The following is a 14,543-nucleotide window of genomic DNA, read 5'->3' on the forward strand; positions in this document are numbered from 1 at the left end:
TTTCCAGTTAATGTCCTTTTCCTGTTCCAGTATTCACTCATCCATCATATTGGATGTAGTATTGGGTCTTCTTACTCTTTATCCTCTAATATGTGATAGTAATTCATTCTTTCATTGTCTTAAAAAAACATTTATTTTTTTCTTTAAAGAGTTATAAAAATATTGTAGCAATTTGTGACAATGTAGAAGATATAAGTAAAAATTAGCAACCTACTCCCAGTGATAAGTGCTGTCAACAGTTTTGTTATTTGTTTTTTATGCATTTATGGTTTACATATATATTTTGAGATCATAATGGGCATACTGTCCTGGAACTGTGTTTTTTACTCAAGCCCTATTTATTTTCTTTCAGCATCTTTCAATGTCAACATGTGCAGTTCTGTCATTCTTTTTAGTGGCTACCCAGTGTGTATGAACATATTATTTTACGAAGCCATTCTTTTGGTGGACCATTAGACTATTTTCAGTTTTTCATGCTTATATAAGAAGTTGCACCAGACATCCTTATGTACGTAACTTTGTCTGTCTACCTGGTTATAATTACTGGATCAATGACCACAGGCATTTTCTATATAATTACTGGATCAATGACCACAGGTAGTTTATTCAAATTGCCCTCCAAAAGGTTGTATCCAAACTTACACTCCTTCCAACAGTGAGTGAGTGATGTGCTTATTTCCCAACAAAGCTGTGAATGAAGTATTCTAGTCCGTTAACAGTAGTTTGGTTTGAGAAATGGTCTCGTGGGTGTTTAACTATACATTATGGTATTTTTTTTCCCCCTACAAATCACTGTTTTGCTTTTATAACACTCACGTGTACATACAATACTTAACTTTAAAAAGAATGGCTTTGAAAGCACATGCAAGGGTGTTCTTTGAAATCTTTTTAATTTGGCGTGATAGGAAAGCATGGCCATGTGGAGGTCTCGTTTATGGCCTGAGGAGCTCATGAAGCAGTTATTAGGAGGCTTTCTTTAGGGTGCATCTTAGATTTCAGGGTTTGGTGGATTAGAAAAACATGTTTAAGAAGTGGGAGTCTGTGATCACAAATCATTGTTGAGAGACTTAGATTTGTAGCAGGGAGCAGTTGTAGATGAAGCCTGGCTTTTTTGAGAATTCTGTGCTCTTGAGCAAGCTGTATCATTCAGCATCAGTTCTTAGTAGGGGAGAGGAGCACGGGAAGGGACTGCTAGTCCTAACATGTCCTTTTGGAGTTACCAAAGAATCACTAAATTATTTTTAATACCAAATATGTGGCCACAGTGCTAGAAGTAGATAAATAAGGATGCCCATTATAGCAGAGAAAGCTTAAACCAGATAATAAAGTGGTCTGAAAGACACTCAGCGTAAGTGATCCTCCATTCTTTGTGTCATCTGAAAGTACACTAGCTGCTGGGTAGACTAAAGAGCAAAGATGGGGATATGGTTTGTTTGGTTTCAGTTTTTGTTAGTTTTATATTTTCACCCCATTAGCATATCTCTAGAATCTCTCTGTTTTTCTCTTTTAATTTAAGATTTTCATTTTTGTGGGCAAAGGAGGATATATGTATATTGTCCCCTTTGTTCTCTGTTTGTCTTTCCATACATATGCATCATAACTTCAGCTAATACACTTCTAAACAATATCAAGGACATATTCTAGACACTTGGATTGGCAAAGGGATAAAATATTAGAAATCTAGGCCCTCCTAAAATGTCTAGGATGTGTAAGTCTCCTAACAAAGCATTAGTGTAATTACTAGTAGTAAGTAATGATCATGTGAATATTCAAGATGTTTGATGTAGTGTCAGCTCTCTTTCCCATAGAAGGTGAAATTTAAATAGTGAACTTAAAAACCTGCCTTTAGCAGAAGTTTGCTTGTTGGGGTTTTTTTCTTCCTTAATGCTACCTTCTAAAAAGGAGGTAGAATCAGGACACTTAAAAATAATAATATTTTAAAAATAACAAGAACAAGATAACTTTTAATTTTTATAAAATACTTCAAATGAATTTGAAGAACTATTTGAATTTGAAGCCTTGGGCTTTTCTTCTTAATAAATCACATTATTTATATTTAGAATGCATTCATGTACACATTATTTCTATATAAAATGTATACATGCAAATAATTAAGTTTTCTTAAACTACAATTAGAGACTGCCATTTCTAATTAACTAGTTTTTTAGTTAAAAATGAAGGCAAAGAAGTACTATTTACCTTAATGTTGGAAAATTCAACATTATTCAGAAGCAATCTGATTTCAAAAGCAATCTCTCCAAAGCCCAAATTAGAAAATTGTTAGAAGGCACAGTCATTCTAATATGGAGTTGTGACTTAGAAATTTCATTCCCACTCATTTCAGCTATTTTAAATCATTGTTTTCTGCTACTAGAGAATTGGATGGTTGTCATTCATTCCATATTATCTTAAGATTTATTTGAATGCCTGCTATGTGCCGGAGACTGTGCTATACACTTAGCATGTGTCATATCACTTGATTACCATAGAAACTGTGGATGAAGGTTATAATTCCACTTTATATGAAAGAAAGCAAGTTTGGAATGGAAAAAAAATTGTTTTCCAAAGATCATGTTTTTTAAGTGAATGGTGACATCCAGACTTGAATTTCAAAGCCTTGCTTTTAACCACTGTAGCTAAATCAAAGACTGGAATCCTTCTGTTATTTCTTAACTATACATAGACCAAAGAAGCCACTGTGTTAGTTAATTTTTGTTAGAGGGAAAACACAGCACCAGCTATTTTTTTAAAAAAAGACAAGAGAAAGAATCACAAAACAAAAATCAAAGTACTGAGATAAGTTGGAAAAGAACATTGAACTTGAAAGGATACCTGAGCTAGTACTTGGCTCACTCAGCTCATGTGTCACTTTCTTAGGAAAGTATCCTCTTCTTGTCTGTCTTACTAGAGCAGTGAACTTATTACCATAAGCAGTGATTCTATGGTGCACATATTTCATATTTTAATATTTCTAAAATCTGGAGGCATCTTATAATTAATGGTGTTTAAAATTAATTGGCGACATTTTCCCTTAACTGTTGATACATAAAATAAGGGTGTGATTTACTACTGATGACATCTTGGATTTGATGAAATGCAGTGTTTATTGATATGTCCTCCCACAAAAATATTTACACCATTCCCACAGTTTAAACTACTGGGTATATATAATAACTTTCTGATTTCTACCCTCACCCTCTTTTAAGCTCCAGCCTTATCTGTTGAATTGAATTTTTCTTGATATCATTGGGATCACAGATTCATGATGTCTACCTCCAAATCCGTTTGTCTTTCAGTGGTCTCCATCTCAGTAAATGACATTTTCAGTTGTACATATGTGAAGCTAAAAAGTAAAAAGTCAGACTACCTAGGTTTGAATCCCATTTCCATCTGATAATGGTTATACACCTGCCTCTGAGAATTGTTAGGGTGACTAAGACACTAGGTTAATGCTAGCTGCCACTAATCTTCATCATACATATCTGTGACCTCTCCTTGCTCTGCACATGTAATTCATCAGATCCTGTGATAGGTTAGCCCTTGAAAGAACAAGTCCAATGCCTCTTATCTCATTGTCAATTCTGCAACTTATGCCCCATTTTTCTTACCTGTAGTAACTCATCTTGTAGCTTTTCTCTTTTTTCTATGTTTTAAGGTAAGAACCATCCATTAAAACAGAGCATGCCATTTGGTAAAACCCCTCCTGATGCACTTGGTATAGCACCCCAAATCCTTAATAGGGTGTGTTCTGTTCTCTTTTTTCCACGTGGCTTCATCTCCCCCCAAACCAACTCCCATTCATCTGTTAGAGTTCAGCTTAAGTGTCACTTCCTCGGAGACAGACATTCCTTGATATTCCAAACTAAATTAGGTTCTTCAGATACAGTCTTTTATATTGAACTTCTTTATTGTTTGGGGATGATTGGTTCCTTCCCAACTGAGGCTAAAGAAGTTAAGTGACTTCCCCAAAGTCATAAATCTAGTTGTGTTAGAACTGGAATTCCAAGCCAGGGCTGGCCAGCTCTAAAGATATGTTCTGCCTGTGATCTTTCCTTTGCTGCATTCAGGGCAGAAAAGAGCATATGAATCAGTATACAAGATTAAAAAATATGCTCCAACCGCTCTCTTCCCTTTTTTCCACTTAGCCTTTAGTTTTCCTTAAATGTTCATCTTTCTAAACCCTCACTCCCTGCCATAACTTATTAGAAGTAGGACCTATTTTTTTTGTAGTTTCTTTGGTGGTAGGGATTCAACCCAGGGATGAGTTACAACACTGCTAGGACCTGTTTTTGTATATTATCTACTTAGCGCTTATATAAATTACTTTGCATACAGTAGATATTAATTAAATATTTTTGTCTTATTGATAAAAACAGTATTTTAATCTGTTAAATCATTTCAAGGACTCAAGCTGTCTCACAAAGGAGTTTAATATCTTCTTCCATATTCTTTTTCCAGTCAATGAAAGAGTACATTTTGTTTTCTTATTTTGAATAAAACTGCCTAAAATAGTTAAAAGCAAAGTTAATTGTGTGTGTGTTTGTGTATGTGTGTGTGTTTTGCAGTGCTGGGAATTGAACCAGGGCCCACTTTACCACTGAATTCATCTCTCAGTCCTGGTAGTGTGTATTATAATGAATTATTATACGGTTTTGGAAAAAGAAAGAATTAACTTTAAGTATTTTTGTTTTCCTTCAGGAATTAAGTGATCTACAACGTGATCCACCTGCTCACTGTTCAGCTGGACCTGTGGGAGATGACTGTAAGCTTTGCTCTATTGCTAGGATTTTGTTACCATTAAAGGTATAGGTTTGAACATTTGTTAATGACTCCAAAACTCCTTTGTTTGTTTCAGTGTTCCACTGGCAAGCAACTATTATGGGGCCTGTAAGTATGATTCATATATATGAAATTAATCCCCTAGCCATACTTCATTCTTGCCTTTTTACCTTTGATCTGATGTTTGTGAGTAAGGTTGAATTTTCTTGTACACTGAATCTCGCTGGAAGCAAAATATGATTGAAAGTTTATGATGATTTTCTAAAGCATTATTGGCAATTTCTTAACTAGGATCACTAGGATGTTTTCCGTGCCAGATCCTTGTTCATTACGCGTAGTAATGAATCACCCCCCAACTTGCAAACAGACTGTTTGCTTTACTTATTTATTTAAGACACAAAGAATCAGTTGTTTTTAACTAAGCATAGTCATTCCCACATCCATAGCTTTAATGTTAGGTGTAAGTCTAACCTAGTCATGGAATTCCTCCAACTAACAAGCACCAATTTGCATGAAGTTTCATCACTATTCTTGTCTATGAAGGAGAATTGATAAATGTTGCAATGGGTCTTTTTTTTACCACCTTTTGAGTTTTTTGCTTTTAATATTGTTGCACTATCTTGAACTCAAAATTACCTACTGTTCTATTATTGACTCCTCTTAACTCCCCTCCCCAGTACTAGGGATTGAACTCTGAGTGCTTTACCTACTGAGCTACATCCCCAGCCCTTTTTAAATTCTTTTACTTTGAGATAAGATCTCCCTAAGTTGCTGAGGCTGGACTTGAACTTGAGATTCTTCTTTCTCAGCCTCCCAAGTTTCTAGGATTACAAGTGTGTGTTGTTGTGTTATAGACCTTTATAAATATTTCTTAGGTGAACACATGTAACAAATTATTACATTTGTGGTATTCCTATCTCCCTTATTTTAGAAATGCAAATATATGCTCTGCAGTATTCCATAATCATTTGAATATCTAAGCAGACCATTTTGTCACTGTAATTTGTTTACATTTCTGTGTAATTATTATATTTCATAATTATATTTTTGATGATCTAGAATTAAACAATATATATAAAAGGAAGAATAATTATGTCATACAGTCCTCTAATATGTATGTAGAAACTTAAGGAAGAAGTAATATGTATGTAGAAACTTAAGAGAAAAAGTAATGACAATCTTTGCTTTTATTGCCACATTGTTAATATAACATGATATGTTTAATTAAATATGAAGGAATTCAGATAGAATTTCAAGTATATTTTATTACAATTTTTGCTTTTTTGAATTTTTCTTTTTTGCTTGTAATGTTTTAAATATTTTCTAATGGCCATTTAAAAATATACAAATTTAAATTTTTATTGCATTGATTCCTAACTTGATAGTACCATGAATTTATTTAGTTTTGTTTTGGACTTCTTTTGCATTTTCTACATTATTTTGTAAATTTTCTAAGTGAAGGTTTGAGGGATAAATTGTTTTTAACAATTCACTTGGTCATCTTTTTTTCTCTTTTTTTCATAACTTGGGTCTCTCCTGGTCTCTACTTTGCTGTTAAGTAAGCATCAGAACTTAAGCTTTATAAATTAAAATATAAATATCCCTCCTCCAATCCCTTTTTAATACTGATTGCTGCTGCAGAAAATATTGGCATATATACTGACCTTTAAAAGTTTGTACTCATAAACAGATTTATTTGGGCAAGTCACACCACTGAGTGTGTACACTGTTTTTTGTTTTATTTTAAATTTTATGATACTGACATGATTGTTAGAAAATCCTTCTTCATTCCTGCAAAGGGAAACCTGTTTTCAAGGTAAATGACTTGAATTTAGGTCACAATGATTATTAAAACAAAACAAAACAAAACAAAAACTGGTAATATTTGATGAAACCATTTAAAATATGGCATTTTTTTCCAAACCAATAGTATTTGGGGATTCTTTTTAAGTTACTATATAATTACTCAAACATTGATGTACATTGTTTTGTAATTTCAGCCTGATAGCGCATATCAAGGTGGCGTCTTCTTTCTCACTGTACATTTTCCGACAGACTATCCTTTTAAACCACCAAAGGTATTTTTCTTTTTATGATTGATGTGATTGCCATGTCAGGGATTTTATTCCTTTTCCAGAGATGGTTTCATGACATCAAAGACTGTGGGTAGGTGAGCATGCTCAAACTGTTTTGTAAAACCTCCAAATCCTAAAGTTTGCATTCTTACTCAAACATTGAGTGAGATACTCAAAGCAGTATCTATTATGTTATAAATGAGTTTCTTTGACTTTCTTTTCCTGTTTATGAGGTATATGTAATTGAGGAAGTTTTTTTATGGTCATGAATCAAACTGTTACATTCACAGGATTATTTTTAAACATTTAGTAACTATTGAGCACCTACTATGTTCTGCTACAGTGAGAAATTCAAAAGTGAACGTGGTACGGTTCCTTCATTTAATGGGCAGGAGGGCACTGGGAAAAGATGAAAACATGTTCTTATTAGATTTAATTTAGATGAAGTCTAAAGAGGAAATAAATGATGAGAATATCAAGGAGGGAAATAATGAGCAGTTCTGTCGATCAGGAAATGGTTCAGGTTTTTAAAAACACCTGATTAAGATTGTATTTTTGACATGGTAGGACAGCAACTCTTGTGTAAGATAGAATTCTTGGTCGATTTCTTAGGACAGGTTAACAAAGGCTCTAAGATCCAAGTGGCACATCCAGTACTACTGATAGTTAAATTAAGAAAAGGATTAATTACTTTTAGGTATGAGAAAACCAGGTTAATTACCAGTCATCCTAGCTACTACAGATTTCTTATACTCTCAAATACTTCTCAACTCTTTGAGGAGGAAATGAGGGAAACTGAGTTATTTGCTTCCAAATTTACAGTATTTATAACTACTTGTAGCCCAGAGTAGATGCTCACTCAGCTTGCATAGAATGCATTTCTCCTTCTAAGGCTGTGTAATGTTGAAGATTTGTTACCCCAGAGTAAATTGGTTCTGTTTTTTTCATAGTTCATGGCATATTACATTTTCTGTTGTTTTGTTTTGCCTTTATGTTTAGATTGCTTTCACAACAAAAATTTACCATCCAAATATAAACAGTAATGGAAGTATTTGTCTTGATATCCTGAGGTCACAATGGTCACCAGCTTTGACTGTATCAAAAGGTAATTTCACTTATCAGACTTAAAACATTGATAACAGTGAGACAGAAAAATATTTGTTTCAAGTATTTAGGAACCAAAGTTTTAAAAAACAAATCTGTGCTTTCTCCTGTTTTGACTTTGCTTTGTTTTTATAACTCTTATGTTATGTTGGCTTTTAACAGTCAGTTTTTGGGGCATGTGGGGTGTCGATGGGTAAATCTAAATCATAAAATGAGAAAAGATTTAAAATATCATAGTTATAAATTTATATAATAAGCTCATTGACTATGTTTTTAGCTTGCTTTTGTCTTAAAAAAAAGAATAAGCGATAGTAATAAAAAGATTTTGGCATCAGTTGCCTATTCATTAAATGGGACTTTTGACAACAATGAATAAAACTATATAGCCAGTTTACTTCATGCAAGAAAAAAATTACAGATATGGCTGATGAAATAAGTGATTTTAAAGCAGTGACATATTTCACACTTTAGAATAATGCAATACAGATAGCATGTAAGTTTAAATTTTGAATGATTGATGGCATCAGTATGACTGACACATAATCCATGCTGATTCTGAGCAGGCACAGTTGACAACATGCAGGACATTCTTAGGTGTCTATTATGCTGAGAGATGCAGATGTGTAGCCCTGTTCCTAGCTAAATTGTCAGCTATGTACATAGGTCTCTGAAGCCCATTGTGTTTTGTTAGCCATTACAATTTACTATGCCAGCATTCTTTATTTTTTGTTTTATTTCTCTAATACGGAACTTGACAATTGGAAAATATTGATTGGGTTAGAAGCATCTGCCCCTGAAAGCACTATCACATTTTTACTTTTTTATAAAATTCAAGAAAATTGTTTCTCTTGAAGGATTTATGAGAAGAATTTGTGGTCATTTAAAAAAAATTTTTTTTGGCACTGGGGATTGAGCCCAGGGGTGTTTAGACACTGAGCCACATCCTCAAGATCTCACTGAGTTGCTTAGGGCCTCATGAAATTGCTGAAGCTGGCTTTGAACTCACAATCCTCCTGCCTTAGCCTCCCAAGCTACTGATATTATGGGTGTGTGCCATCATGCCCCACCATTTTTTAGTTTTTTAAATTAAATGCTACCCAAATATATGGCTTGTTGCTTGTTTTTTGTTTGTTTTATTTTTAGTTATCGGTATTGAACCTAGCTTTACCTGAGAGCTACCTCCAAACCTTTTTTTTTACATTTTTAAGACTGGGTCTTGCTGAGTTGCTGAGGCTGGCCTCAAACTTGTGATTCTCCTGCCTCAGCCTCCAGAGTCTTTGGGATTACAGGCCTGGGCCACCATGCTCTATATCTAGTTTTGTTGTTGTCTTTAATAATATATATTATGTCTTTAATATATATTATATATTATATAATATATATATAAAAGTTGTAGATGGACACAATACCTTCATTTTATTTATTTATTTATTTATTTTTTATGTGGTGCTGAGGATCAAACCCAGTGCTTCACACATGCCAGGCAAGTGTACTACCACTGAGTCACAGCCCCAGCCCTATAGCTTGTTTTTGTTTTTTTGGTACAGGGGTTGAACCTAGGGGTGCTTAACCACCAAGCCATATACCCAACCTTTTTTATATTTTACTTTGAGACAGGGTCTCACTAAGGTGCTTAGGGCCTCAGGTGCTAAGTTGTTGAGGCTAGCTTTGAACTTTTGATCCTCCTGCATAGGGATTACAGGCATGTACCACTACATCCAGCCCTATAGCCTGTTTTTGAAGTGATGAGTTTATAGGAAGTAGGGTCCACAGCCATAACTGTTTCAGGTATTAGTAAATAATAGGGTTTCAGGTCAATTATGATTGGTATTTTTTTTCTAACCTGAAGTGCTCATCTAAAATTTTTATATAATATGTCTTTTTAAAAAATCTTTCACATAGTGAAATTATATGCACTGAATAAAGGAAAGATTCTGTGTCAAATAGTTTTTCAAACTAACAGTACTCTTTCCTGGAATGGTGTCATGAAATGAATGTCATTTGGCATAAGCAGCTAAGTCCTTATCATTTAAAAGAAATGGCAGACTGCCAGATGCTAAGTAATTATCCTCCAACCAAGGTGGCTTTTATTTAAAAAAAAAAAAAAAAAAAAAAATGTATATATATATATATATATATTGTTGGCTTCTACAAAAACTGTCCTTTGAGAATTTAAAAACAGCCTCCTTTTCCTCATATGTGAAATAGGATTACCAACCACCTAGGGTCACTGTTGCCCCTGGCAGGAAGTTAGCATTCAGGTAAATGTTAACTGTTGTCTTTTACCTTATCTTAAAACCTTTGGTTTGTGTGCTTGATAGTGAAATCAGGGCAAATGACTCAAGGCAGCAGGACTCAGGAACTTCATTCTTGTTATTTTATGAAGTAGCTCATACCTCTACAATTTATTTGTGCACTTTTCACTTTCCTGCATTTTAAATGTCTTGTTTTGCTTTTTATCAAGAGTTTAGTCTAAAAACATTCTGGAGATAAACAAGTAACCCCAGAAAAATGTACCCTTTTGGTTTAATATACAGAGACTTAAAGTTTCATTGGGTAGATGGGCAATGAGGAAAATTTTTTAAAAATGCTAGTTTTTCCCCTAATCCTTAGGATCCCCTTTCCCTGTCATTTAAAGAGTCCCCTTTGGACTGGAAAGAGTAGGAAAAGATGAAGGAACATAGCAGAGGAGGAGAGGGTGGAAATAAGAGGTTGCTCCAAATGCAGCCCCTCAGAAGTGGTCCTGTATGAAACAGCCAAATTAGGACCAGAGTTCTTGTTCCTTCCTGTTTCAAATACTTGAATTTTTTTCCCCCAAATGTAGCTGTTTACATTGTATTTTGACATAGTAACAAGTACTTTTTAGTTTCATTGATATTTTAAAATAGACAAGTTATCTAAAGATGGCTGTTCACATTTTTAAATGCATGTAATAAAAGTAAGGTACATGGAATAAAGGTTTCATTGAAGAAAATCTCACAAATCTTCCTCCTTTATAGACAGTCTGTAGCACTAAGGCAAAGGAACAGAACCCATGAGCACAATGTTCAAAACAGTTTGGACTCTTTTCGGTAATTCAATTGCTTTTTAGAGTACTGGAGTTGAAAAGGTTGTTAGTAGCTACTTTGGAGATGCATACTTTGTAAATAGATAAAAAATTCAATAGAATTTAAAACTTCAAAAGGAGTAATAATTTTCTATTTTGTGCATTTTATGGTGATTTTATAAGTTAATGATATGCTTCCAACCAAAGTTAGTATAAAACATAAAAATAAAACATTTTTGTTTTCTTTGTAAGTTCAATATCTATCGTCAATGAAACTATTTTCACATGTGTAGATTGTCTAAAGTAGAAAGATCACTGTCTAATCTGATGTTCTCTTTTAAATCTAGTTTTATTGTCCATATGTTCTCTACTTTGTGATCCTAATCCTGATGACCCCTTAGTTCCAGATATTGCACAAATCTATAAATCAGACAAAGAAAAGTAAGTATTTATTTATATTGCTTCTGTTTGAATGCATTTCTATAGTCTCCCAAACATGAGTATTATCAATATATTAAGTACATTTATTTATGTGTATATTAATTTTGTCTTTTTCCAATGCATTGGACCTTTCTTTTTAAACCCTTCTCAAAGAGTTTAAAGTCTTTTTATAATAAATTTTGTGTTTTTTTCCCATTTACTATTTAATAGTACATGTTTTTTGTTTATACAATTAACTATATAATTCTAGGCAGTAAATTTAAAATAAGAGAATTTAATCATTGGAAGTGTTCTATATTGTATTTTCTGTCTTCTCCTGGGAAAAGAAGTTATCTCTGTCCCCAGTCAGACTGACCTTGTTTTCAAACCATTTCATTCTGCTGTTTCCATAGGTTTGTTTGTATTTTGAAGGTAATACTCATTCATAGTTGGGTTTTGTAGTTTTTGGTTATTTTATAATTAGGTACATTTTCCTGTAGGTTACAGAAAAACACATGAATTAAACAGTTATTTCTGTTTTACTTATGCATGAGCCTGTGTCACATTGATCTAATAGTTGGTATATGTGTGATTATTGCAATTAAGCGTGAGAAGGTAGAATGTATAGTTCTATATAGACAGATGTTTCTAAAACATTAAATTTGTATATTTTTACTATATCCCTTTTGTATGCCTACAGATACAACAGACATGCAAGAGAATGGACTCAGAAATATGCAATGTAAAATCAAAAAAACTTTCATATATACCAGAGTACTGTAAAATCTAGGTTTTTTTCAACATTAGCAGTAAATTGAGCACTGTTTACTGTTTCATTGTACCATGAAACCCTTTGATTTTAACCCATTTTAAATGTGTTTCTGAAGCAAGACAAAACAAACTTCCAAAAATACCCTTAAGACTCTGATGAGAGCATTTATCATTTTGTATGCATTGAGAAAGACATTTATTATGGTTTTTAAGATACTTGGACATCTGCATCTTCAGCTTACAAGATCTACAATGCAGCTAAAAAGCAATCAAATTATTTTTTGCTGAAACTAGATGTTTTTACATGAGAAATACTGTATGTGTTGTCTAAGATGTCGTCACTTTTATAAATCTGTATTCAGATTTCATTCTTTGTTAGCTCACTTTATAATTTGTATTTTTTTACTGTATAGACTAAATATATTCTATTTACATGTATGTCAACTCATTACTTTTTTCCTGTGAACAGTATTGAAAAAACCCAACAGCTGATAATTAAATGAATTAACTGTGTCTCCCTTGTCTTAGGATATTCTTTAGATTGATTGCAGATTTCTTAAACCTGAAATGATCTTTACACTGTAATTCTCAGTATACTGATTATGGAGAAACACTTGTTTTGATTTTGTTATACTTGACTTAACTTTATTGCAATGTGAATTAATTGCACTGCTAAGTAGGAAGGTGTGTAACTTTTATTTGTTGCTATTCACATTTGAATTTTTTTTTCTGTATAGGCAATATTATATTGACACCTTTTACAGATCTTACTGTAGCTTTTTCCATATAAATAAAATGCTTTTTCTACTATTTGTCTTGATTACTTAAAGCATTACTTTATCTATAGGTAAGAATTAAACCTGTATATAAAATTTTACAGGAAAATTATTTCCAAATTATGAAAATGAGATGTATTATATTTGGCATTAATCACCACTAGTTATATATACATTTTTATTATATTAGATTAGCATCTCTTTACTCAATTGTCTGTAAGATTATTGATTATTTACCTTGGCCACTAGTTGTAGATGAGAATTCAGAAGTTGGGGTTTGTCTTGGATCACATCTTAGATGGATTATTTCTGGAAGTACCAAAATGAATGTAAGGTATTGTCACCTTCCCTGAAGAAATGTTTTTATAGACCTAAGAAATCATGAGATTCATTCATTAAAATTACCCTGTAGATGTAACTGACATTATATTTCTTAACATTTTGAAAATCTAGAGTTTCTAAAGTAGGATTTTAGTGTTATCACAATTTGAAAAACATCCTTTTTTTCACTGTAAAATTTACCCCCCAAAAGAATTCTAAAATGATGCTTCCCTCTGTTTTTATAAGTTGTCTGGTAAAAGTGATTTAAATAAGCAGATTATCTTTCTAGATTTTTAAAGAAAATGAGAAAGTTCAAATGTATTACTTGCAAAACCCCTCTCTTTAATGTTTAGCAAGCATACCACCTGAGTGCATCATATTAAAGAGCATTCCTAGCTCCTCTGGTTGTTGCAACAGGTTGTGCAGGCACCCCTGGTGGGGTAGTCATTAGCAAACCTTTTAAGCCACTTGATTATTTTGTCATGGTTCATTATTATTAAAGTACAAAATAACCTGTTGTTAGAAAATATGTGTCTTTATGAGATAATTAAATGAATTGTGAACTGGATATTTAAGAAAATATAGTAAAGTAGCTATATTAATTGATGTCTTAAAACAGCAATATCATGAAAAACACTACAATAACTATCTTTGCCATGAATTTGAAGATTCAACATCATTAAGATTTTGAGTATTACTTATATGTTGACAGTAGAGGATTTTGTTTAAGTATCTTTTACTTTTTTTTTTTTAAACTTTTATTTGTGTGTCATATATTTTTGGAAGTGTCTTTTTTTTCTTTATTAAAAGTTTTGAATCTTGCCTAACTCTTGTTTGCCTTTGCTTACATTTGAATTGTACAACCAGACTTGCGAGGAGTAAGCCAACGTTCTTATAGTTAACTAAAATCCTTAAATTCAGTGGTGGCATAATGATCAGATAGATCATCATATTGGGGATATCATTTTTTGATTAAAAATTCTAACAAAGAGAACATCAATTATCTTTTAAAACTGAGCTCAAAGCCTTTTAAGCACCTTCTTGGAGTGTTGAAAATAGTTTTTGTGATGCTTTGAGGTATAGTTGCAAAACATATTCCAACTGGGTTCTGGATATTTGTACATGTAAAATAAATCAGATACAAGTTTTCTTTTTTTTTAAGGACAACCTCAACACCACCCCACAACAAAGCATACGAGCTTTGCACATATGCCTGTGGAAATCATACATAATTATTCATTTTTGCTTTTA

General features: G+C 32.8%; 1 protein-coding gene across 1 annotated transcript in view; it reads left to right on the forward strand.

The window, feature by feature from the left end:
- Ube2d1 (ubiquitin conjugating enzyme E2 D1) overlaps positions 1-13,005 on the forward strand; it is a 40,254-nt gene extending 27,249 nt beyond the window's left edge. The window contains exons 3-8 of the mRNA XM_048813890.1: positions 4,640-4,762; positions 4,856-4,887; positions 6,780-6,857; positions 7,854-7,959; positions 11,352-11,445; positions 12,125-13,005. Of these exons, the coding sequence (XP_048669847.1) occupies positions 4,640-4,762; positions 4,856-4,887; positions 6,780-6,857; positions 7,854-7,959; positions 11,352-11,445; positions 12,125-12,170 (479 nt within the window). The 3' untranslated portion in view covers positions 12,171-13,005. The remainder of the gene's footprint in view (positions 1-4,639; positions 4,763-4,855; positions 4,888-6,779; positions 6,858-7,853; positions 7,960-11,351; positions 11,446-12,124) is intronic.
- The last annotated feature ends 1,538 nt before the right edge of the window (positions 13,006-14,543 follow it).

Source organism: Marmota marmota, unplaced genomic scaffold (assembly GCF_001458135.2).
Source record: "Marmota marmota marmota unplaced genomic scaffold, marMar, whole genome shotgun sequence".
Taxonomy (NCBI): domain Eukaryota; kingdom Metazoa; phylum Chordata; class Mammalia; order Rodentia; family Sciuridae; genus Marmota; species Marmota marmota.